At 39.3% G+C, this 27,904-nt stretch overlaps 1 protein-coding gene across 1 annotated transcript; it reads left to right on the plus strand.

Annotated features, from left to right (window-relative positions):
* The first annotated feature begins 9,307 nt into the window (after positions 1–9,307).
* Positions 9,308–27,434, plus strand: LOC140944795 (uncharacterized). Its single transcript, XM_073393899.1, has 9 exons — positions 9,308–9,347; positions 12,800–12,916; positions 13,594–13,725; positions 13,876–14,007; positions 14,318–14,449; positions 14,650–14,781; positions 21,468–21,606; positions 24,065–24,200; positions 26,916–27,434. The coding sequence occupies exons 1-9, from the start codon at positions 9,308–9,310 to the stop codon at positions 27,432–27,434; spliced, it is 1,479 nt and encodes a 492-aa protein (XP_073250000.1).
* The last annotated feature ends 470 nt before the right edge of the window (positions 27,435–27,904 follow it).

The following is a 27,904-nucleotide window of genomic DNA, read 5'->3' on the forward strand; positions in this document are numbered from 1 at the left end:
CTGGTGTCGCCTGTTGAAGATGACTAATATATACCCATTTTACTGGTAGACTACAGTAAGCTGGCCCTTATTTTTTTCTTTTTTCTTTTTGTGTCTTGTGTTGGGACAAAACTGTCTAATATCCTATTTTGTTGTGAAAATTTATCTTGCAGTAATTAAATTTATCAATTAATGTCTGGTTAATTGACTCAGACGGATTTGTTTCATTGTTGCATTTTTTATGCATTTAGCACCTTTTTTCCTGTTCTCGTCTCGTGCTATAACCAGTACTGTCTGGATCCAATCGAAAGGTGTTTTGTGCTTTCCATTGATATACAAGGGCCTGCCAACTCATCGAAATCTCGCTACCTTCACTAGTTTCCGGGAAACCATGTCACACGTGTGAGCGAGTCATAAAGTGGTGCGGGTTTTTATAGCCTTTGACGAAAAGTGTCATGAAAAGGAGATAGATATAAATAATGACCCTAAAGGATTCTTTACACCCAAAGCAAGTGTTCCATAATGCCTATTTTAACAGTTTTCTTGTACTTATATAGTTACGTTAGCAACATCAGGCTACCATTAGCCATTTAATCCCAAATATCAACATGCATATTCTCCGCGTTAGTTCCAGTTCACGCCCGACAAAAATCAATGGATCGGATTTTACAACGCTTATAGAAACAGATAGAAATTGTAGAAATTAAGTTCAATAAACGCATTACTAAAAAAAAAACACTTTTTCTCTGTTTTCCCATGTCTCTATCATTCATGGGCGTACGACCGTCACCTTCTATCGGGCCATTCTGTCTGGCACATCATTGTAGGCCATTGTAGGCCATGACCCTTGGAAATAAATTTTCCGTTGAAGCACGTACAAGTATCAGAAAAAAAATCCCTGAGGATACCTTTGGTATGTGGTGATAACTACGTTGTTGGCAGTTTTAACCCTGAGTCATGGCAAAACATTTCTTTTCGTTGATCTAAAGATGTGCAGCACAAAAATCTTATAGAAAAGCAGATAGGGTGTTTACTGGGGATTTTGTGGGGGCAGGACAGGGGTTAACCGGTGAACAGAAGGCTCATGTTACAATCAAAACAAATTAAAGCAAAAAAAATCACACAAACAAAACAGAAAAAATTGCGGATACCCAAAAAAGAATTTAAACTGTGGCCTTCAAAATATAATAACTATCAAACCTTTGCTCAAAGAATGAAGAATTCGTATCTATAAGCAGGGAACGTGCTTGATCCCGATAAAAGTTATTCCTATGGGTAAAGGCTGGGCATACTGCTTTAACCCCTTACTGTTTATAGCTGAAGAGAGCTGACAGTAAAAAGGGCATCAGGACATAACCATCGCTGTAATAAAAATTCCTAACCTGTAAATTAACGCTGGAGAAAAGGAAGCTAGAGTGGAAATTGCGCCGGGCCGTCCACCCGGGGATTAAATAGCACTGGGATAATCGAATCTAGTGTCACCAAACATTTCTTAAATTGAGTGACAAACAGTTGCGTACAGTTTGAGTTCTCTACTGCGAGCCCACAAAACAGAAATACACATAAAATTGATTGAGAAAGAGACCCTGACTATCATCCATGTCTTTAAGGAGTTCGATCAATTGCTTTTTGCAAAGGAGACATCACAGTACATACCAATCATAAGCCCTTGGAGGCGATGTTCAAACGTTCCCTTGCACTTGCTCCCCGTCGTCTGCAAAGCATGCTGTACAGCTTCAGGGTAGAGGATCGCAAGGGCTTCACCCTAGTTATCGCTGACACGCTATCTCAAGCATCTTTGCCAATGTTGCTGACGACAATAACCTTACTTATAAAATAATATTTACCTCATTTGTAGAATATAAAATTCAGAAATTGTTTGAATTTTGCTTGGGTAATCTTTTCCATTGACGTGAGATTAATTTTCCTCTCTTTGATTCTTGTTTCTAAAATGACGTCACTTCTTTGGGCGTGGTGTTTTCTTGAAGATGTTACATTTCGTCGTAACATTGTGAAAGTTTATGACGCAGTTTATCAACGGCAACAGGACAGACGCATAAAAATGACGTTAGTTTACCATACTGTTCAATCACCTCATGAAAAAAAAGCCAAAACCACAGTAGCGTCAAAATAAGCAACCAATCATGAATAAGCCGATAACGCATTAAGAAAATTTCCGCGTTATAACTGACTTTTATCTTAATTGAAAACAATCCATCCATGTGCAGATAAAAAACATCCAAAGTCCAGTGGCTTTTCTTCCTTAAGATCGACATTTCATTGGTATATTCCAATACAACTTCGTCTCTCTAACCCTTTTTTTTCAAATTTTTGAGGTGTTGGTTTGGGAACTCTCTTCTCTTCGGCGATCCTCAAAACTGGTGCTGGAACCGACTTTTAAAAAGCGTGATAATATTAGTGAGTTTTAGAAAATGTTGACACTATACTGGATTGCTTTTGCGCCGGCACGAAAGCCATACCGGATAGAACTTCTGTTCACACATAAGAACGGTGATTTCGGCGCGATTTCTGTGCAAACGGAGCGAAGCTGTGCCGCGTCGATCTCTAAAGTGGAGAGTCACATATCGCATATGTGTTCATATCATACTGGGTAGCTTTTAAGTTTTAAGCTATCCAGTATAGTGTCAACATAGCCTTAGATTCACGTTTACGGTTAATGCGCCATACGGCGAATGCAAGGTGACAATTTCTCATATTTAGAAATGAGCAGAAACACTTCATATGGATGAATCTAGCATGAATTAGCTACTAGTTTTTGTATTATAAACAGTAAACGACAAGTAGAGAGAGAACTTCGTCATGTGGTACAAATTGACGTTGCTGTTTTCCGTAAAGGTGAATCTAAAACTCTGTAATGGACTTGAGGGTCTTAGCCAGGATTTTTCAAAAAGGGGGGGCACAGACAGGGACACCATCCGGGGATCGCCGACTATATATGGTTTATACCGCTGCTCTCCCTATTATCGCGGCATGAAGGCCCATATTAACTAAAGACAAGAGCCGTTGACGAAAATACTTTACAAAAAAACAAATTTTAAAAAAGTGGGCTTTACAACAATGGCTTTTACGGCCAAGATATTGTCATGGCGTTTTCGCCACCTGAATATTGTAGGTTGTTTGCTCAAAAGAAGGCCTACCAAGGGGGGGTCATGGGCACTCCAGGACCCCCCCCCCCCCCTCCCTAGCTACGCCCCTGGACTTTTCCTTTGATATGTTACACGTCATTGAACAAACGGTGTCCGGCACCTGGAAACTGCTAAACCAAGAGAGATCTAAAAAGGGCTCGATCAGCGAGGCTCGAGCGAGCGATCATCGTCATTCATTAAAGAAATATGAGTCAAGAGATCATATAACAGAACAGGACAAGCGTGTCGTGCCTAGAAAAGGGAAGGGAGTTAAAAAGAAAAAGGGAAAACAAGATAAGAAATTCTGATCGCGTCACCGTTAACTTGACCATAACACATCAATCATATAAGTTTAATAAACTATGTGTTTGTTCAAGCAAACTGCAATTGTCTCTTTGCGACCAGATGGCAGAATTTAACAATTTACGGACAGGATCGGAAAAAATGGAGTAATAACTACAAATAGATATGTTGGCGTTTTTAAATGGTACTCCGTACTGCCAACGTCAGTAATACTGAAATACGAGATTATTGCCCGCTGTTTTTGGTCAAACATCTTATCAATATATAAGCGATAATTTTCTCCAACCAAATCCGACTCTGTGTTCATCTCCTCAGCAAACAAGTGCGCCGCCACGCAGAGCTCTTGGTCACGCAATGCAAAGTTTTCAGCGTCCTAATTCTTACTGAAAAAATGGCTTGATATAAATTAAAATTAACTGCGTGCTACCAGTCTGACAAACATTATTGAATTTTTGCGTTTAAGTTTCTCAGCAATGTCTCTTATTGTTCTAATTTGGGGCTCTTTGACGTTCCTGAGAACATATTTAAACATATCCTGTGTTGAACGTTATCTTTGAGTTTTAATTGCTATAAATTTCATTTGCTTTATTGAGCAAAACATTCACGTAATTTATAAAACATCTTCATTGGCAACCTACCTAGACAAGTTTGCTCAGAATTAAGAAGCTTTTTGACGCCAAAAGTTGGTAAAGATACAACCGATCAAAGGAGCTGAAAAATTTGAGGTGCGTACGATATAAACTGACTTTTTAACAAGAATGGCACATAGAGATGTTTGAAAGTACAGTATTTCGTAATCATTTATCAATTTTGATCATCCTGACAGAGGACATCTTCATGTCCAACGGCCACAAGTGCGCCGTATGTGAAATATTCACCTGTTCGGGTCAGGAGTTAAAATACCTTTTCCGCTTCTCTCTAACTCGCTTTTTCTCCCCAGAAATGCTTAATCCTTAGTACTCAGGCTAACAAGTTCTAAATTGCTAGAGAACGAGTTGAATTTGCGACTTGGACCGATTGGGCCATTTTAACTTTGGGTGAAAGTGGTCAGTTGAAATTGTGAGTTACTTTTGTAAAGCCAAACAAGATTGGAGTATTTACTTTTATGTAAGGTACATCCCGGCTCATCAGTGAATTAGAATTGCGAGTGGTTAGGTTTTTTTCTCTTTTCAATGAAAGAAACAGAAATTAATGAAAACAATGAGTATTTGCATTTCGTGAGACAGACATGTAGACAACAGAAACTATACAAGATGAAGTGAAGGGAGTTGAAGTAACTACGAGTTTCCAAAGCCAACTCCCAAAAGTGAAATCTATTAGATAATTATTTTTTACAATACACTTTGAGAGGTAGAATTAAATAAAATCTGACAATTGGAGGTAGATCAAAGATAGTTTGACAGTTGTAATAGTCGGCTTAATTTCCCTTTAAATTGACTCCTACAAAGGTACTGTTTTTATTTATTCACTCCTTCCAGTAGCAACGACTGAGCATTTCCAGTAAAGTGAATAGAAAATGCGTCATAATTTGGGAAGAAAATAATTGCGGTGGGCATCTCTAATATAAAAGAAATGAATCTTAGAAACAGGCTTAAAATAACTTTCAAATATACTTCAGGCAGCTTATGATTCAAAAAAATCATAAACAATAATAAAAATATAAGTCTATAAAAACGAAATATAAGGTAATTGAAGTATAGTTAAGTGTTTAAAAAGTGGCGGAGCATGAGACTGGAAATGAGAATTGTTTATCAGTCTCACAAGAAATAGGAATTTGCAGGTTGTGACGGTCAACTTTGAAAGCCTTCACTGTATTTTTTCACTTACATTTTAAATTCCCCTAGCATGAGGTTTTACTGTGCCTTAAAAATATGTCCGAAGACTGTGTAGACCGAAATCTTGAACAAAACCAGTTTTTCTTTGTATAGCATCGAAAGATGGCGCGTTTCCCTTATTGCAACATAACTGAACCCTTTAGTTGCTTTGTCGTGCTTTTCAGCACAAACTACATGCTTTTTCGTCCGCAAACTGTTCTATTCCATCTTTACGGGAGTTTTACTTACCTCATATTTTTATCAGGTTTTTAGTTCTTTATTTCGAGGCTAAATTTATACAGTTTCACTGATGTGAAACAGAGCAGAAGTTTGAATCAGAATACTGTATATCCTTGACGGAAAGAGTGATGAAACAGTCTTTTTAAATAGTGTTTTTCGAATACGATAAATTCAAATTGTATCTTCTAATTCTTTTCATCTCGGTATTTTTTTTTGTTATTAAATTTTGTTTCCTTTTAATTCAATAATTGCCTGATATATCCAGGGCCCGCGGAGCAGTTTTCAAAGTGCGGGGGCCGATCCACCTCTTCTGAAGTGAAGTTGGGGGAGGGGGGAGGTTGTGGGGTTGTGGACTCTAAAAATGGTCTACCTGGTGCCGACTCAATATTTTTTAATACAGTTGCAACTCATCAATCATTTTTTTCAATAGTTTAACAAACGAGAAAGGAGTTAGTAACAAAACGGTGTAACCGTGCACAGCAGCATCATAACTTTCGCGTGTTGCATTTACTTTAAAAGCTTGTCTGTTTTCTCCTTGCGGCTGTTTAGAACCTTTCTTTATTCATTGTCACGGAACGGAGCCATGTTTCAGACGGTTTTAACCTTCGAGCTACCGAAATTGACCTTCTCCTGTTGCGATGGTTGCGGATTTACCAGCAGAAGCTTGCAGATCGGGACAATTTCATTTATCATGCTCTGCAATATCTTGATAATAAAGTGTGAAAACATGGAACGGTTATCCAGAAATTTTTAGCTTTTCTCAAGCTTTAGAAATTTCTAGGCAATATTTGCTCCTTCGAACAGTTATTTTACAGAATATAGTCGCTGGGTGCCCCTGAGTTTTGTATTAAAAGATTTAATACGTTTTCAGCGAGGATCACCATATGATATAGGATCGAAACGGACCAATCATCAATTTGGATGCTTCGGCGAGGTCTGCAAGTCGAATATTCTTATTCCATCAAAGATTCCTTTTATTTGAAAATGTGTATTTCTTTTCTTTTCTTTTTCTTTTTCTTCAAAAAGTCGGGACTGTGTTTCAAATTACGCATCAGTTGGCATATATTTTTTTAAGTTCTTTTTCTTTTTCTTTCTTTTTTGACCGTCGCATATACGAGTCGGTAAATATATTTTCTTTGTTGCTATCTAGACTGCAAGGTTATCCCAGTATATATAGAGCACCTTCATATGGCCGATTCATCGCTTTCAAGAGTTGGTTCATATATAGAAGCACTTATCTATTTACGACTATGTCCTCAGAAATTTTGTTTTCTTCTAATTCGATCCAGTAACTGTCTGTTATATTACACAATGTTTCAAGCGCATCAGTTGTCTAGTTTTTGTTTATTTCATGTAGCATGCATGTATACGACTGAGGAGAGCCAGCAAATAAACTTTACCTTTGTTGGTTTTTAAATACGACTGCAAGGTTAAGTTATCCCTTGTAGACCAGTTTATTTCTTTTATTTGGCCGCTTCATTGCTCAAGAGTTGGTACATAAAAGCACTCTTATTTATGACTTTGTCCATTCAGAATTTCACTTAAAATGTTTGTGTAATATTATTACTATTTTATCGCATTTTTCTCGGTTCTCAGAGACTGTGCAGTTCGTTATTGGATTGCGTTCGGAAAGTGCTGATTTTAGCCATTTTTGACAGAGAAAAACCACTTGTGTTTCCATCACCGACATTAATTTTGCGCTCCCTCTATAAAATAAACGAAAACCACCGGGTATTGCACGGAATTTTTGTTTTGAATACAGAACAAAAATCATTGAAAGCTTATGGCAACAGCAACATGCGTGTTAGCAGACTCTACTGATGTATCAATTAATCTGCATAACGACAGACTGGGGCTCAGTCTGACCTCATACACTCAGCTACACTGCACGTCTGGTGGATCAGTAGGGTTAGTACTTATAGTTAGCCTAGATGACCAATTTTGATTTCTCTGTTTCACGGTTTCCGCATCTATGGGACGATACATTTTATGTAAAAAGTGAATTAAGGGAGTTATTGACTGGAAATAGCTCTGAAAATTGTAGTAACATCAAACGTATTTGAGCCTGCAGCTGCTTGGATCTTTCTCTAAAAATACACCAATATCGGGGAGATAAAAAAAACTGTCTTATATTTCGTTTTTTAGATGTTCTTGAATCGCGGTTTCTTCTTAGTAAGCTTGAATGCGGGCTTTTGACACTGACTTTGGTGCGATCCAATAAACTCAAGAATGGTCTGCAATCGGATAAATTTCCTGGGGGTACTTCTTTACCTAAGTTGTCCCCGGGGTATTATTCCGGCTATATAACTTACTGATAGAATAATATAGTTATTCCTATTATATTATAGCTATGCCCGTTGGGTATGTATATAAGCTGTATGGCTATACCCCTATTGGTCCGAAAATGGTGGAGAGAATTTATCCCCAGTTTAACCTGAAATAGAACAGAGTAAGGAAAGTCACATTTTTTAGTGTGAAATAGGGTAAGGGATTTAGGAATTATGTTACGGCGCACAGCCCCACCGCAATTTCCAGGGCCTCCTCATCCCACCCCGACTCGTGGTTATGCATCGGTTCTCCTTCACCAACGAAATTCATTGACATTTTTAAATGTCCATGAATATTATTTAATATTTTTATATGTCAATGAATATTATTCAATATTATTTTATTTTTACAAGCTTGGACGATGGCTGACATGACAACATTGATAGTTATCAGTTCCTTTATCATGTTCCCAGCTGTGATGATGGCACAGGAAGTTGTAAACCATGGAGGTAATGACTAATGACATCAGGACCAAAATTTTATTGCGCACCTGTTTGTAGGCATTATGTTTAAGCACCCTTTTGTTGTTTCATATACAGAAACCTTTAAAAAAATCATTCTGAAGTAACAAAAACAAATGAAATAATGATTTTTACACATAAAAAATGTGCGATCAAGACTTCAAAATGAGCCAAACGCCTTCGTTCAAGACTGATCCTCTGTTTTACTTTCTTAATAGATTTTAAATGAATTTGTCTCTTAGAAAATCGTGCTATTATTATTGTTATTATTATGATAATTATTATCATCTTCATTTTTCTATTGTTATAAAATTATAATTATTCCTGTTCCAATACTACCGTGGCGAAGGTTTATAAAAGGGAGCTTATAAAGCAACAACGACGGCGACGGTTACGAAAACGTCAATATTGATATCTGTATTGTACTCTGGTTATTGACCTGATTGGTTAATTAAGTCTCGATGTGATTGGTCCTGTGTCAGTTAAGCCGTAATGTTATTGGTTATGAAGACTCGGGTCGTTTCGATCGGTCTTTTGTCACAGTTTAACTGCGACGATCCAGCGACGAGAAATGGTGATGTCAACAATCACACTTCTTATTGATGAACATACACCATTTCCAGACGAAACATTAAATCGACCAGGACTTTGCGACACGTATTACGCATTCTACAGACTACCATAACTAGAACTCATCTTAGAAAGCTGGCTTACTAAATTAGACCAAAAGCCACTGGAATGGCAGTCAACGGGCCCAGCACAAACGACTTATGGCAGACTCAAGCAAAACTGACAAAAACAGAAGTGACTTTATAGGCAAGAGACAATTTGACTAACAATAAACGACTGTAACAACAAACGACTTTGACTACCCGACACAGTCCCATTCAGGACTACACCCTGACGATCATACTCCACCTACTTATGGATTTATAATTACTGTTCATTTATTGTTTGCTGTTTCGCAGTTTGTCCCGTTCCGATGAATAAAGAAGAAGAGGAGATAATTAAAGAGCAGGAAAGAAACCGAGAAGAAATGGAAGAGATCATGAGAGAGATTGAAATCAGTTGTTCAGGTGAGTGACAAAAAAGCATTGGATGAATAATTAAGTACAAGTAAAAATAACTTAAGGAGGGTTGGAGTCGTTTTTGTTATACAAAGAACAATGTAAATTATGCATTTCTGAACCCGTTCTCTTCATTGGAAGCGTTGTCGCTCGTGGGACGAAAAAATCCCGCGTGGATACCCGGGGGGAGTGGGGGGCCGGTGTACTCCGGATTTCAAGGGACAGATCCTCAGAGGTTTTGTTCCAACGCCTACTCTCTATTGTATATACAACGCTCCTCATTCAATCTCAATTCGACTATAGTGATATTGTGTGGGGGTAATTGTGGAAAAACTTTGTTTGACAGGCTACAGAAGCTTCAGAACCGTGCTGCTCGTGTTCTAACCTTTTTTAGATATGATGGTTATGCCAACCGCTTATTTAAACAACTTAATTGGAAACACTTGAGCACTCAGGTTCAAATACAAAAAGCCCTAATGGTTCACAAGTCTTAAAACGATCTTGTTCCAGGATATTTATCCTCTAAATTGTTAAACGATGTGAAACGGGCTTACTCCCTGAGGGACTCTGTTAACAAACTGAGTGGGAACTAACTTCATGACGAACAGCTTCAGTTATAGGGAAGAAGTGATATGAGAGGGCTAACTTTTATACCAAGTAACTGCACTGAAGCACACGTACCATCACTGCGTTATGGCCAGTACTTTGTGCATGCGCACAACCATATCACCCGAGCAGTGGTAGCTATGGACCGATGGTTTGCCCTTATTGGGGCTTACCAGCTTGGCAGAGCCGTTGGATCAACTAGCAGGAGATAGCTGGCGTATCAAAGACCATTTCAGTGCCGAGTCGAGTGCAAGCACTGCTTTAAGCGCCAGCTCCACCGTAAACAAGTGGTAGCTGTTGGTTGGGAACTACAAAACAGTTCTCTCACGGCATGCGTATGGAGATAGCCTGTGTACAGACGTCCCCCCTCCCTCAGCAAAAATCGGGGGAGGAGACGTCTGTGAATCGCCGACGATAATCGTGTTCCCGTTTCCCCGGAATGTTGGGGACAGCCTCTGATTGGTTGTAATGTTAATGCCATGACGCAAATAGTTTCCGGTGTTGTGATTGGTGAATGAACCTCAGAATAGATTCCCCGAGGACAAGCTCAGCCTTTGTGGATATTTGTTTACCGGTATTTGTATTTCGGCTTTCTCGTAAAGGCATGAGAAGTTAAGACCACCGATGTTTGCTGCACCGGTTGCGGATGCTTCTGTCTGTACTGGTCGGTATTGTAAATAAAATAGAAGGCATACAAAATCCAACGTTAACAGCCAAGGCAGGTCAAGCTTACCCCAAAAAGATTCTATTACTGAATTGATTATTTGAAAAAATGAATCCGTTAGTCGTCCCCGTAACTAGTGTCAAATTTAAATCGGCATTCCTCTATGCTGAATGTAGCCTGAATTTCATCCGATTACTTCGAGTCGTTATTACTCCCTCAGTTGTTGAGAGGAGAAAACGACTCGAAGCAATCGGATGAATTTCAGGCTATGCCGAATGAGCAGTGAATATTTTGAGAGAACTTCTCTGCATTTGGTCAGATTGAAAATCTTTGAATGGATTAAATGTCTTAGAAGACATTTACATCAAATTCAGGGAAACTGAGCTGGTAGAAATTTCGTAACTGAATCGCGTGTGAATTCACGGCTCATTACGCATGCAAGAATGCCCACAGAGATGAATCTGAAATCTACTACTACCAACGGTTGAACTTTCGAATAATAAATAGGATCTTAGGAGGTACGCTTGACCTGGCTTCACTGTAATCAGAGATCTTATATCTGGATTTTTGGGTGGACATTGCGTGAAGATGTTCGGCTAGCCTGTGCACAGACGCCATGCAGAGCTATTTTTCGACCTACATGTGCCTTTTCAACTGTCAGCGAAAGAACAAAAAAATACTTTATGCAAATGTATACCGGAACACGATTAACGACGGCGATTCACAGACGTCTCCTCTCCCAATTTTTTTCGTGAGGGAGGGGGGACGTCTGTACACAGGCTAGTATGGAGATGGTATCAGAAAAATTGACCTGTGTGCCCAAATAAATTTGAAACAATACCGATTAACTGCATTGAAGCACACGTATCAACTCCGCGGCCGATATGGCCAGTACCTTACGCATGTGCACAACCATGAGCCCCAATACGGGCGAAACAGCTGTCCATGGCTGCCACTGCCGGGCTGATATGGTTGTGCGCACGCGCAAGGTACTGGCCATACTGCGGAGTTGGTACGTGTGCTTCGGTGCAGTTAATTGGTATTGTTTCTAAATCTTTAAGTCAATTTAAACGATTGGCTCGTCTGTATTTCTGATTTTTTAAGTACTGTGTACACGGCATTCATGGAAAACAGGTCTTAGTCAGGTTAGTTATATAAAGTTTTGCATATTGTTTAGGGTAGTTAGGTTTATTTAAGATTTGTTATACTCCTGATGAATTTTACCGTGTTTACATTAAGAATTATTCTTTTCTATTCCTATCAGCTGAAATCCGGAGTACCCCCCCACCCCCACCCTCCTGGCGAGGATGCAAAACCGGAAGTCACTGGACAGTGTACAGGGGCACCCAACGGGAAATTTTAAACAACAACAAAGCGTGAATAAAGCTTTCTGAAGCCATTTTAAGCATTTTGAGAGATTGCTAGGAAAAATTTATCTGTTCCTCACTCCCAGGAAGACTGATGGAAGAGTTCGCAGCCAGCAAGGTCCACCTACAACCTACAACCTGACTTACTGGAAGTTTTCCAGCAGACGTATGTCCAGGCATTACTGGCCAGTTTTGGTGTGGTCATAGGGCGAAATTCACCCCTCAGCAGTGGGGGTGGGGAAGGGGTTTCTGATCCATAACACATAGTAACTATTCTAAACATCAAATCCCCTCGGACAGGACATATTATTTCTTCCACATCTCCCAGCCAGCAAAAATTGGCCTGAAGAACAGATATTTTGAGGATCAGATCTATTAGGTGCCCCTGAGTTTAGCTTAGCAGCACTATACGATGCGTCCTTAGGGGTGCAAAGTTTCTTGATTAAAGTTTTGAGACTAACGTTCCAAGTTCTTTAACAAACATGTTTAGTAAATCACGCCCTGGTTGGTGACATTGAACGAAGAGTATTCATAAATTATGATAGTTTGAACTTAATTGAACTGTTGCAAATAAATAGTTTAAACAACTCTTGATAGGCTGAAAGTGAAAACGGACTTTGCAGGTGGATTACTTTACGCCCTGGTTGGTGGCATTGAACGAAGAGTATTCATAAATTATGATAGTTTGAACTCAATTGAACTGTTGCAAATAAATAGTTTAAACAACTCTTGATAGGCTGAAAGTGAAAACGGACTTTGCAGGTGGATTACTTTACGTTAAATAAACTCTTATACCTAACTTCCACTGGCTGATCGATTTGTAGATGAGTGTAAAACAGGACTACATAACTGCCACGATGATCCATACTGCACCAACACCAAGCGTTCCTTCACTTGTACTTGTAAGCCTGGATATACTGGGGATGGTGTTAACTGTGAAGGTAGCAAACCGTACTGAGCTTAAACTAACAGGAGTTTAATCTTTAGTTTTATGCTATTCCTTACCATAAAGATTAGAGCCAATCAGAAAGCTGGAAACCGGTTTCATATTTAGTCAGTGGTATGTGTCAGATCTGTAGTTTCTTTGTGTTGTGGACGGGTGCAATCACAAAATGACGTAATACAAAAAATTAAAAAGACACTGAACAATATCCACATCACATAACAATAGCTAACCAACAATAGTTTCCCCATCACCAAGAAACACCCCACACGTCGTATCCACGAAAAATGTCTGGTGTTAGTTGCAGCCTCTAAATTCCCCGTAGCCTGCGAACAGGCTCACATGTGCGATTTCGAGAGAAATTTGGGCGTGCACATTTCCTAGCCCTATTATTCTCGCCGGCTTTGTCTGCTCGAGCAGCCAAAATTAATTTCCTTTTCGCAGGCTAAATTCCCCCAGCGAATTAGCTTTCCAAGTGTGTAACATGTAAAACTTTGGTTTATCATTTGTATTTTTTAGTTTTTTGGCATTCAATCTAACCTCCTTTTTTGTTTTGTCCACTATAAAAATTATCATTCTATAAATATATGATATATATCTATCATCATTGGATAGAATCGACACAAAAGTCGAACAAAGCCCGTTGATAATTCAGCATTAACTCTTGATTTGCAGACATAAACGAGTGTGAGACCAGAAACAACCAATGTGACGCCGATATTTCAGCGTGCTATAACACGAAAGGATCTTACAAGTGTGTCTGCATGTGGGGTTTTTCCAAAAGTGGACATGAACATAAATGTACAGGTAAATATGCCACCGAGCACTTCAAGATATCAATTGAAATGGATACTTTAAAAATGTCTTCTTCTTTTGCGAATTTAAGTGGGGTGAATCAGGCACATTATGATGCTTAACAGATCTACAGTTAATTCAGCATTAATTCTTAATTTTCAGACATAAACGAGTGTGAGACAGGAAAACACAGCTGTGACAACACCAGTTCATTGTGCCAAAACACTAAAGGATCATTTAGGTGTGTTTGCAGGGAAGGGTATATCGCAAGTGAAACTGAACATAATTGTACAGGTAAATATACTGCCGAGCACTTCAAGATATGTTAATTGAAATGGGTACTTAAATATATCTTCTTCTTTTCAATTTTTCTTTTCGCGGGCTAAATTCCCCCAGCGAAAGCTTTCCAAGTGTGCAACATGTAAATTGGTTTATCATTTGTATTTTTTAGTTACTCAGCATTCAATCTAACTTCCTTTCTTGTTTTGTCCACTACAAAAATATATCATTCTATAAAAATATGATATATATCTATCCTCATTGGATAGAATCGACACAGAAATCGAACCCGATTGATAATTCAGCATTAACTCTCGATTTGCAGACAGAAACGAGTGTGAATCTGGAAACAACCAATGTGACCCCGATACTTCACTGTGCGTTAACACTAAAGGATCTTACAAGTGTGTCTGCATGTCGGGTTTTTCCAAAAGTGGACATGAACATAAATGTGCAGGTAAATATACCACCGAGCACTTAATTCAAGATATCAATTGAAATGGATACTTTAAAAATGTCTTCTTCTTTTGTCGAATTTAAGTGGGGTAAATCAGGTTGAAATGATAAAAGCATCGTCAAAATAGGAACGTATTCGGCATATTATGATGGTTAACAGATCTACAGTTTAATAATTCAACATTAACTCTTAATTTGCAGACATAAACGAGTGTGAGACAGGAAAACACAACTGTAACGCCACCAGTTCATTGTGCCATAACACTAAAGGATCCTTTAGGTGTGTTTGCAGGGAAGGGTATAACGAAAGTGTACCTGAACATAATTGTACAGGTAAATATACCATCGAGCACTTCAAGATATCTTAATTGTGAATGGTACTTATTATAAATAAATCTTCTGCTTTTCAGGCACGGGTTTACGTGAAGCAGGTTTACCAGAAATTGTGTAATTCATCAAAAACTCTCGTTTTCTTTTCTTAGTTTGTTCATTTTTTTTTCTTTTGCTTTGCTTTGAAAATAGAGATTGAATTAAAGAGATCGGAACTAACTACTTGACGCACTCGCTCGAGGGCCATGCGCACTGTCCTCCATGAACTGGAATGAACGACAGAATGACGCATTGTCGATGTTTTTTTTTTACAGTGTTGTCAACTTGCAAGGACATTTATAATACGACTTTGTGAGTACAGCATACGTGATTACTATGGTGTTAGCAACATTTTTTACTACTTTTTTTCGTCTAGATATAACACAACTTTTCTCATATAATAGTAAGACAATGTAACCACATCCCCCCCAAATAAACTGTTTAAGCTTCGTCATGTGTTAGTGTTATCTGAAAAAGGTGACTCCAATGGTTTTTACTAGCAGCAAAACGTCCCAAATTTGAGCTTTAATTTCATATTGCGGACAAGGACCTCGGTAAAATGAAATCATGGCTTTAATAGACATAGAGGAAATCTTGCTTTATCGAACAGTTTCGCAGTTGTTATCGCGTTTATAGAAGTATGACACCACTTTTACGAAAAATTAAAGATTGGAATAAATTACTGATAAATCTGAGAAAGGTCCAAGTGTCAGAATTGTTAAAAAGGAATACGAAGAGCGTTAATTTGCTAATTAAAAGAATTTTATAATTCTAATTAAACTGATAGACTTTGAACTTGTGAGCAATTAAGGCAATAGAGTGATGAAATATGTTTTGTATAATTCATTTTTACCGTGCATATTTCTTAATCATATAAATTATTATATGTTAATCAGTATTATTCTAGGCTGTTTAAATTTGAGGGCCACCTTGCGGATGTAACAACTGTCTTTTTTGCAATAGTTGAATTAATCACTTGTGCTGCTTTAGTTTAATTATTATTATTATTCATTCAAAATATTTCCCCGATTCTGATTGGCTAAAAGCACACGTTTAATTCACCATAGCCAGTTACTGATGACCAAATTTGGAAGAATTTTGTGTTTAATGAGGAAATGACGTAAATAATGCAGCGTTCGTGCAGGTTAAGGCACCGCTAACCGAGAAGACCTGGGGACGACGTTGAGTTGTTTTGGTTGTGGAAACAAAAACGGCGGTCGTTTCACTCGTTTCAAGAGTAAGAGCTAGGCGAAAAAATAGCTAAAAACATGGCAAGGACAGCAAGAAGACAGCTTGAAGGGCGACATCTGCTATTTGGAGAATATTTGCGGAGCTGGGCAAACCTAAACGTGCACTATCGAAGATGAACTTAACATCGATGGATCGATGGAGGTAAGCATGTTTTAGCCATGTTTTTAAACCAGGAATTATTTTGAATGAATAATAAAACAATTATTGAATTCGGCTTTCGTATCATATGAAGAATTATGGAGATATCGGAGGGTGTTATCCGTCGAGGCCGTAACACCCTCCTCAATCTCCATAATAAACTTTAATAAGATACTCAGCCTCATTCATTAATTGTTAATTAATATTAATTGTTATATAATACTAGGCAACCAGTATCTTTGTAAGTGGATTAAATTTACTGCAAAAACCGTGGACGAAGATCCTGCTAGTTGTAAACGTTGGATCTCTAGAAAAGAGATCAAATCAGCCAAAATATAAAGAAACAAGAACGAGAAATCCGAAGACTACAGCAAAGCTGATTTAAAACAACGTGTATTGTTTTTTATAACAATATTTCGGCTGGCCATACCAGCCTTCTTCAGGTTTGCAGATGTTACTGAACTAGGTGATTGCTACATAAGTTCAGTAACATCTGCAAACCTGAAGAAGGCTGGTATGGCCAGCCGAAAAATTGTTATAAAAAACAATACACGTTGTTTTAAATCAGCTTTGCTGTAGTCTTCGGATTTCTCGTTCTTGTTTCTTTGTAAGTACCTTTCTATCACCTTTACATCTTATTGTACAAACTTATTTTATTATAAGCACGGTGCGACCAATTAGTGTGTTTTTGGCGCTAGAACGTTTGACACCACTTAAAAAAAGGTTTAACTAATACTACTACTACTACTGATACGACTAAATTAACCATACCCAGGGACGTAGATACCTACCTGTACGCACGGTACACGCGTGCGTACCTAAAACAAGCCGTGCACAAAAAAGATATAAAATGAATAGATAATGAAAAATGAAAAGTTAATTCTAAAAAGAAAGGAAAATATCTAAAGATAATTATTTTAAGAGCACAGTTTGCCTCAATTCATTCAACTCTGGTTGTTTCTTTGAAATATATATATTTTTCTAAAACAACGGACTTTTTTTCGCTCTCCAGCCAAATGTCGGTTTCCAGAGAAACAAAGTAATTCATTAATGGACCGAATCTTGAATAACATAAATATCTAGTGAAAAGATGACAGGCGTTTTTACTAAAAACGTTTTCGGATTCCTAACCGTTTACGCACATCGATAAATTCTGGGAGCAACGACGAAGGCGACGGTGACGGCGACGGCAATGAGCCCAATAAGTGAATGAAAAACAACAAATTTTGCACGTCCAGTGCGCTTTTCTTTACAGCCTGTACGAACAAGACCGTAAATTTCCTTTTTGCCGTTGTTTGGAGGACGTAAACACGAGGGAAAATTCAATTTATTTTCTTAGTCTGAACTTGGGTGCGGTCCACAGGACTCCGTAGGGAAGTTCACCTATATTTGCCATTTTAAGAGAGTTGACAGGAATAAACGCGGAAAGTTAAAAAAAAAAAAAATAACGCGCATTCATTATGATAGCTAGGGACGTTTTCGTTGCCCTCGCGGTCGTCGTTGCTAAGGCACCCTATATTCACGAAAGACACAGTTACATTTTGGTTAGCGGCAAAGTATCCGGATAAGTTGGACAAATTCTTTATACTACAAAACATTGCGAATCTACAAGGCATCGGATTCAAAATCTATAGAGACTTGACCAAATCGGCACCAGTTTCAATTCGGATTCACGCGCTGCATCTGCTTAAAAACGACGAAACGAACCCTGTAACAAAATAAAGTAACGAATCCGGAAAAGTATGTAGCCTCATTGTATGATAGATGATTGACGTGCATCAGTCAATTCACCCTAACACCCGACAAAGTATTTCATAAGTTGCTAAAATGTTATTTCATATGCAGAAAAAACTCTTAGGCTTACAACGTTACCAAATCTATAGCCAAGGAAGTTTTTTTGTTTTTGCGGGGTTGAGGGAGGGGGGAGGGGGTGCAAAGCGATTTGGAGAATTGTGCGTACCCCTGAAAAAATCCTGGCTACGCCCCTGATACCATCAACATGCCAGCAGAAATTGGGACCGTAACTGGTATATCTCCACCTTGCCAACCTTCTGTGTCAGACTTCTCTCTCTTGTTCCAGCTGGATTTAGCTCTTTAATCTAATGTTTGGACTGTTTGCCTTGTTTACGTGTAACATAGTTTCTTAGTAGCGAGCGAAAAAGTACCAGGCTCAGTAGATTTTTCCTATTTGAGGAGAAAATGAGTTTTGATTTTTTTCCTAAATAAAGAGAATGATTTTATGCCTGTGATGGATTTTGTTGTTCCATACTAATATTCCCTTATACTTTACTGAGTGTATTTGGTAGTTAGTGCGTGTCTGTATTGTATGAACGTTTGAGGATGATCTTGTATTATATTTGTGAATATCTTTGTTCAGAGTAAAGAAATTGTTAAAAGATGAAGGTAAAATATTATGATAGTAACAGTACATAAACAAAGCAATGGCTTCATTGTTAATGTCATCTAAAGGTAGAGTTGATAACTCTTTAAAGACTGGACTTGTATGATCTGTAAATTTTGAAAAAGTTATCATTCTTTAGAAGTTTCCTTATTGTTTGATATGTCTTCTTGAAATATTTGCCGTTAGAATTATGGTATCAAAAGCTCTCAGAGCTCTTTTTATTCACTGCCACAGTAATTTGGCTTATAAACTCTGTACATAATTCGCGATCCCAGATCGCGCACAATTACGGCAGCCGCAAGCGAAAGATGTAGTCCATGTAGAGCATAGCATAGTTTTGACTACAAAAATAACGGTGGGTCAATGCAGTGTGCTCCTTTGTGGACGTAGTAAAAAACTCCAAAGCATTGTAGAAGCGAGTTAGCCACTAAAATAGGGTAAACTAAAGAGCTTGATTTTCAATATTTACTTGCCGGTTGTCCAGAGCCGGGAACTTTGCTCTGTTCTGATTGGATATTACTAAGAAGGCGTGAAAAATATTCCGCGAAAGCTCTTTCTATAAATAAATTTTCGTGGGAAAGGGTTGACTCCATTTCCATTTCTCCTCGGCCTGGCACGCCTTCCTCTTGGTCGCAGTCCAGGTTTGCTCACTATTGAGAGGCGTTGGTATGTGGAACTGGAATACTGGTGGATTGAGCCTTTCCCGGCCAAAATAAGAACAGCAAAATTATGTTTGGCAGTATTTAATATCTGGCTGGAAGTCAAATGCATATCTCCGACAGGTTACAGAAACTTGTCGATCTTCTCAGTGAACTTGTTGCTTCAAGGGATGGGATGCTGATTTTGGCAGGCGATGTAAACATCGATATGATCAAACAACAAACATCTGATGTCAAGCGGTATACTGAAATGCCCTCGAATCACTGAACCTGACGCAAGTCGTCACCAAAGCAACAAGAACTACGAAGTCGAGTCAAACGCTTGTTGATCACGTTATTACCAATCTTCCTAAACGCGTTACACATACTGATGTTCTCCCATGTACACTCGTTAGCGATCACGACGCGTCATATGTTTTTGTTTTCTTTTAATCAATATTTATCCAGGGGCATCCAATTTAGTAGAGCTAATGAAATGGAACCCTGTCACAACACAAAAACAAAGACATTAAAACTAGACAATTAATTAAGTTACAAAGTCAACATGTACTGTAGGCGTTACTCATGGCACTTTAGCTTGATTTTAATTCGCTGAAGGTCTCTACTTGTCTAATGATTCTTGGTAGGGTGTTGTAGGTCCGAGCACTGGTTATTCTGAAGCTACCTTGGTTTTATTAGTTTTTGCGAAGGGAGGGCGCAGCAAATAACGGCTTTCGATGTTATCACCCTGGAAAAGGTGCGCGTGCCTAAACTCTGCAAGTAAGTACAAAGGCGCTATTCCGTGAAGACACTTATGGACTAAGACGCATTTGAGATAATTTCTGCGTGCTTGTAGGCTGGGCCAGCCAAGTGTTGATTTTCACTCCTCAGCCCCGATAGATCGACCTTCAATAATACATTCGGCGCGTCTATTTAGCTTGTCTAGATAAGCTTTGCTCCCAACCCCACAGCTGTCCCAGACAGGCGAACAGTAATCAAACAATGGCAAGACTATAGTTTTGGAGAGCATTTGACAAGTTGGCTTGGAAAGAACTTTACGCGCTCGACGCAGAATACCTAATCTAGACAAGATCTTATTACTGATATATTCTACGTGGTCCTTCCAAGATAAGGTGTTGTTTATAGGACTCCAAGATATTTAAACTTGTTAACTCTTTCTTAACGGGTGTTACTGATTTCTATAACTAGATCATCAGCCTCCGTAGTCCTCTGATGAGTACCAACAAGCGTAATCTTCATTTTTTCAAGATTAAGTATTAGAAAATTAGCTTGAAGCCAGCTTAGGACGTAAGTTAGGCCACTAGTTAACTGAGCTTGAATTTCACTGACTGACTTGCCTGCAAAAAAGACAAGTGTATCGTCAGCATAAAGCTCGACGCTACAACCTTGAACCACCAGAGGTAAGTCATTTATGTAGACGATAAATAATAAAGGGCCAAGTACGCTACCCTAGGGGACCCCGAAAGATATAGGCTGGGGCTCTGACAAGACCCCATTAGTGCAAACATTTTGGGTGCGCATGGTTAAGTAGGACATAGTAAACCATTGGATAGCAGAGCGATTCATTCCTAGTGAAATTAACTTATCTAACATGATGCTATGATCTAAGGTGTCAAAGGCCTTGCTTAGGTCTAAAAATATAAGGCCAGTTAATAGTCCTTTGTCAATGTTTTCCAGCAAAGTGTTTGTCACGTGTGATGGACAGTCAATGCGCTTGTCATCCTTTCACTCCAAGATACAAGGTTATTAGGTACGAAAAACAGTTAAGGGACGATTTCACTCAACTACTTTTGAAGTCGTTTATGCTTTAATTAGAGGATCCTAACGAACAAGCAATCGCGTTCAATACTCTTATTTCGGACTGTTTAGAGTGACATACACCCTTAAAGCGTGTGAGGGTGACAGACAACCTGTGCTCTGGTTGAATGATCCGAACATTCGAACGCTGCAGGAGGCACGCAAGCGTTATCGTAGGAAAGCACACACACCCCCTCACAGTGAAGCTGCGTAGGACATCTTCAAAGAGTCCCGTAACAGTCTTAAGAAACTGATTGGGAAAGCAAAGAGAAGGTTTGTGACCAATGCACTCTCGTCTAAGCGGCACAAGGAAGTATGGAAGACGATCCATCGCATACTTCACCCTAGCCATCAATCAATAACTGTCTATTCCGATGAATTGAATGAGCACTTTGCTTTTGCAGCTGAGCGTGTCGATGCCTCAGTGGTAGTTGATAAGGAGGAGCTGCACACGCGTATTAATGCGCTTGCGCATGACCCTGATACGTCCTTTGGTCTGAAGAGTGTTACCTATCATGAAGTTATTCGGGAGAGCAAAGCGCTGTGATCCGACTGCTCTACTGGTCCGGATAACATTCCAACCAAATTCATCACGCTATTTTCAGACCATTTAGCATCGTCTTTAACGCATATCTTAAACACGTGCATTTCGAAACTGGACTTTCCAACTCTTTGGAAGGTTGCACGCATTAGTCCCATTCCAAATGTGGGCGAACCCCAGGCAAATGACGATTTTCGCCTTGTTTTCATTTTGCCTGTGTTATCAAATGTTTATGAAAGACTGTCTTGACGTCAAATGGTGGATTTTCTCACGGAAACTGCTGCGCTTCAGCCAAACGTAAGTGCATATCGCAAAAGCCACCCAACTACAACTACTTTGCTTGCAATAAGATATGATATCCCCAAGGCAATGTACAGAGGTGAGGTCACCATTGCAATTATGGAAGACTTTTCTAAAGCTTTTGATACAGTTGTGTATGAGACATTTCTGTGCAAATTGCGTAAGCTAGGGTTTTCCAAGTCCTCTCTACATTAGATTGTGAGTTATTTGACTGATCGAACGCAGTACGTCCATATCGGTGATCTCTGGTCGGAGCGCATAAATGTGTCTTTTGGGGTACCTCAGGGGTTCATTTTGCGTCCCCTCTTATTCAACCTTTATGTCAACGACTTGACAGACGTACTCCCAACTGAAGTAAATTGCCATCAATATGCGAACGATATAACGATTTATAGTCACTCTAAACCATCTGAGCTTCAGAGTTGTCAGGTGGAGATGCAGGCTGCGCTGGACAAGCTTTCTACCTGGTCATCCCGATGTAACTTGGCCCTCCATCCTAAAAAGACTAAAGTAATGCTTCTTTCAACTCCCCAGATGTCAAGAACACATGGGCTAGACGGACACTCCATCCATCTCTAATGGAAAGGGTCTCGAGCGAGTTTCAACTTTCCGCCTACTTGGTACGGAAGTGCACGAAAACGTCAACTGGAAAAGAGAGAGAAACTCCAAGATCTCAAGCTGTTACGGAACTTTGTCTGTACTGAAGAAGTTGAAATACCGTGCCCCGTATAATTCCAGAAAACACTTGGCAGGGTGTCTTATTTTGTCAAAGATCGATTATAATGACATTGTCAGTGATACTATAGCAGATTATCTTGTTAAGAGACTTCAGCGAGTACAGTTAGCGGCTGCTAAGCTGTCTACCTGGTCATCCAGATGTAACTTGACGCTCAACCCTAAAAGGACTAAAGTATGATGCTTCTTTCAACTCCCCAGATGGCACGAATTCATGGACTAGACGGACACTCCATCAATCTCTGCGCAAATGGAAAGGGTCTCGAGCGAGTTTCAACGTTCCGGTTAGCGGCTGCTAGTTTTGTTTTAGGACGCTACGCAACTAAGCTTGATTTACTTTATTAAATACGTTCATACACTCCCGTAGTACCCTCGAAAAGCATACCCTATACCCGTTTTCAGACCAAAAATGGCGCAAAAACCATAGTCTTTGGAGCGGCACATACCTATATGGCTTATATAAGGGAGTACCCTCCTGCGGATAACTGTGGGCCCATGTGGGTTAAAGTGGATAAAGTGACTCCGCTTTTTTTTATTAAAACAATCAATAAGGGCTGCAGAGTTGCTAGCCAGGAAATGCGGTGCTCTTCCGATTAAATTGTATTTATTCGCGAGAGCGCTTTTTACTTTTTTTTTTCGAGGGCGGCGCTCTTTCAAGCAACTACGGTTTTCATTTCATTTGAGGACCTTATTACTCTTGTGGTTCATCTGCACTACATTTGAAAACTTTTACATTTGCTGTTAGTTATCACATTTCTGGCTTCAACGGCCTAACTATCCTTTCTACTGCTTTTGGAGCGGGTACATATAATTCTTTTTTAGGCCGCACCACCCGATTCAAATAACCTTGGCTGCATTCGGCTGGTGCTAATTTTGTAACCGTGCGTCTGTCGAGGTATATCAATAGTCCAGTTTCGAGTTCGCTATGACCGCTGAATTAAAGAAGTGAAGACGCATTTTTTACAGGCTTAGCCTCCATCTGAGGTAATATATTCACAAATTCCAACGAGAAAAAGACCTATTTATTACTATGTCTATTGTGCATATTCAAATTTTAAACACTTACTTGCCGGAATTTCTGAATATTTTACTTTACGTCGAGGGTAACCCTGTATAAATGTGCCGTTAATGTTTGTATTCAGCGGTAATTTTTAATTTGAAACTGGACTATTGTTCATTTGGTTTTTCTTTGTTGTAGGGTCGACATTGCTTCATACCAAATGTCAGTTTTGTCCGCGACGTGCGAAAGATTGTCATATTCTTGTTTATATTTATTCTCTTTATGTCTCTAAATCCAATCGTTTATTGCATCTGATTGAATATGAGGACGGTGGTCACTTACTAAAACATGCAGAGAAAACAAATCTTGCTTGATTTCATGCAGTGCCTCAAAAATATATCATTATATAAATATCTATTTACTAGGAAACGTGAAAACAAAGCCTACTTCCTGCAAGTGGAGTCTAAACCAATTCCTGTGTACTGTCACATGGAAGCTGCTGAGCTTAGAGCATGCGGAGGAGGTGGATGGACGCTCGTCATGAAGACCGATGGCAAAAAGGTAGCAGCAGCGATGCAACAATTTTTGCCCCCGCAGGGATTTCGCCCAGAAGGCGAAATCCCGAGGAGGCACTCTTGTAACTCGCGCGTATATTAAGGAAAGTACTTACAGCTGGAATATACAGTCAGTATGCCAGAAAAAAATCTCGACTTGTCTGAACAGGGGCCGCGAGGAATCGATAGGTAATGATGACGTTTCTATTGTTTGCGCCCGCAAGTACGAAATGGTTAGGATGACGTAAAGACAAAAAATCGCTAGGGGACCGGTTAGGTAGATTTTGTGACATTTATCGTGCAGTCATACTTCGATACTCTTTTACGTTACGTGTTATCAGTGACATTCTGTGGAGCAGTTGTTTTGAAAGTTATGGACCAAAAGGCACTCGTTAGGCGCAGATGAAGTTCTAAGGTGCGTATAACTGTGTATATATATATGGAGAGTTTGCCAGACACGAGTTCACAATTTTTTGATTGGAAACCTTGCCAGACACTCTTTCTCTCTCTTTGACCGAAGTTAAGACTCAGCCCCAAACAAGCAAGACGAGTAAACAACGGCTAGCTTATCACTAGCAGAACTATGGACGATTACAGAAATTCGCCGACAATCAAATTCTGTGCTGACTTATTCCCTACTCACAGATCATGTCCTTCCGCTATAAAATTTAAAATAAGACTAGAATGCGCGAGCGTGAATTAATCAAACGTCCTTCTCATTTCTAAGGCTTACTTTCCGGCAAATAAAATGAACTGATAAAAAGTGAAAGAGAAATAGCGAAAAATTCAACTTCTAATTAAATTTTTTCTTATGGTTTAGAATAAACTATTCTCGAAACTGAGAATGTTTTGATCAAAGCTGTGTACATCGAACAGTGAAACCGTGCATGGAACCTTGCGTTTCCTGTATTTATCTCACATATTGTATTGAATATGTGTGAAAATCGGTATATATTATATTGATCAAAGCTGTGTACATCGAACAGTGAAACCGTGCATGGAACCTTACGTTTCCTGTATTTATCTCACATATTGTATTGAATATGTGTGAAAATCGGTATATTTCAAAGAGCTACACAACGAGCAAGAATACTATTGACCAACAATATACAGAACGGGGGTAGCTGTAGTGTCAACTATTACCAGTAGTATTCATTGATAATATATTGCCCGCGTTCATGATTGGCTCCAAATCCCTCGACTAATTCTTCATAACCTTCAGCCGTTTACCATTTTTGGAAGATGTAGGACTGAATATACATGATCGATTCTATGGTATATTGCCTATTATTAAAAACTGACTCATTGGATAATGCAAGTGTTCTGATTGGCTTATGAGCGTCTGCTCAAAATTAAAAACAAGCTGAAAATCGGTTGTTTTTACAAATAAAGTTGGGAAGAATTCTCGATACTGTTTTGTGGGCGTTTTTGATAAAACAATGATTCTACTCGCCCTTGTTGGATATGAGATGATTACAGCCATCTCGGCGCTACGCGCAATGTTGACTAATCTAAATGACCCATCGATCAACCTCGAGCAGTTTCCTTTAAACTATTTTTTGCTAAAATTGCGACCGAGAATTGCTAGCAAATCAGGTTTGGGACAGATTGCAATCCAGGACATAAGTGAACAGCGGAGCTGGTTTTAGGAAAGTAACTAAACAGCTTTTAAACAATTAGCTGAAAGGAAGCGAACATACCGTCAGCTTTTGGCTGGGGGTACAGGTATTGAAATATCAAATTTGGAAATTGCCAATCCATACTGGAACGCACGGTATGGGAGTCTGTTGTGTAAACCATTCTGGCTTATGTTGAAAATTAGCTGTCAGGTAAATTTTAAGCTTTGGTATAAATGGGGCAAAGGACGTGATTTCAGTCCAGTGCAATCCTTGGGGCAAGTTTTTTTAATAGCGCCCGAACAAAACGTTTATTTTCTGACAGGTTGATAGTTTCAGATGAATTGTTAGTTTTACAATGAAGGAGCAGAATTTTTGTACAGATATTGATTTTATTTAATTTTTACCCTTTTTGGCATATTTCCTACCATAATAATGTTGCGCAAAAGTGGGTGATCCAAGATAGCCCGTGAGGAGAATCTTGTGTGCCGCTCGCAAAAATGTTACCGTGTAGGTTTCTTACAAGAATAGGGCTTTACTGACAAATTATGAGGCTAATTTGTCTCGATTTTGGGTGAGTTCCTTTTTATTTGCGTTTTTATGAACCGAGACCGAGTTGAGGTCCATGAAATCGCGAAAAAGAACCAGCCCCGTATCCATTCCTCTTGACCGAAGATTTGGTAAATCAAGGATTTTCATGGCCAAAAAGGAAATTGTTTCTCGCACAGAACACAGGATTCGTTTCATCTTTACGGGTCGTAAAAGGGCCAGTCATATCAGTAACGTAGCCTCTTCACACTGGCTCACTAGTACACCTAGATGGCGACCATTGACCATTATCACAGCGAAATGTTTAGAGGAATCTCGCCATGTCACGTCATTTACCTGGCTGGGGTATTTATTACATTATTTTAATTCTTACCAGGCGTTTGATTGTCTTAGCCTAGATATTCTCAAAACTACTTGGGGACGAGGAGGAGTTGACCCCCAGGGCCCAGAGGGCCAAACTGGATAATCTTACAAACTTTTGGAGCAGAATGTGACTGCTGTGATGTCAGGTGAAAACGGTTTGTTAATTGACGATATATCATTCTTTATCTGTTTAGAATACCTTTCATTACGATTCAAAATTGTGGACCAACAAGACGGACCATAATCCCTCTGCGGGAAAGACCCTGCTCGATGATCAAGAAACAAAATTACCCACCTACTGGAGCACACCATTCACTAAGATCTGCCTCGCTATGAAGATCGGCCATCAAGTTAATTCGATCGTCATCAACAAACCAGCCAACTCCTTACACTCCCTGATCGCTGACGGAAAATACCGTTTGACGTCACTGGGTCGTGACACCTGGAAGAAGCTGATTGGCCAACAGGCATCGCTGCAGAGATATTGTAACAAGGAAGGGTTCAATTCTCGTGGGTCGTGGAAGCGGTGCAGCAGAGCAAGAATAGGTATCATAAGTAACCAAGAATACAACTGTGTTTCCCCTGACTCGAGAATTGGGTTTGGTACTGGTGGTTATCCTGCTGATGCCAACACCTGTGGAAACATAGCCTTGCATGGTACAGACAATGGTGACAAAAACATTAAAGCGATGTGCTACATCCTGGTGCAATGAGTACACAAATGCAACGTTAAAAGTATTGTTCGACTTCATAGTCAATGATCAGTGTCCTTTACAATGCTAAATAGAAATTGTAGGTTAAGTGAAGGTTAATTCTTGCGTGAACAAATATTTGTGGAAATTAAATTGAATAAACGCATTGCTCAAAACAAAACCTTTTGTTCTGTCCCCCCCGGGGGGGATACTTCTGTGAATTCTTGGTGGGGTGTGCCGCCCGGTTCCTCATATCCTGACGCGACCAAAAAATGTCATTTTCCACACCCGTTTTCAGACCTAGCCTTTAGGCAGAAATTACGTTAGTATTACTTAGATTAGAGCGCAAACAAAAAAATTCCTCATATTCCAGTTTCGAATTCGCATATTTCTCTTTCTTTCTTACTCATTTGGAATTGAAATGATAAATACGTTCATATTTTCCCGTAGTTCCCTCAAAAACCATACCCGATTCCAGACCAAAATGGGCA

The sequence above is a fragment of the Porites lutea genome, chromosome 7 (genome assembly GCF_958299795.1).
Source record: "Porites lutea chromosome 7, jaPorLute2.1, whole genome shotgun sequence".
Lineage (NCBI taxonomy): Eukaryota > Metazoa > Cnidaria > Anthozoa > Scleractinia > Poritidae > Porites > Porites lutea.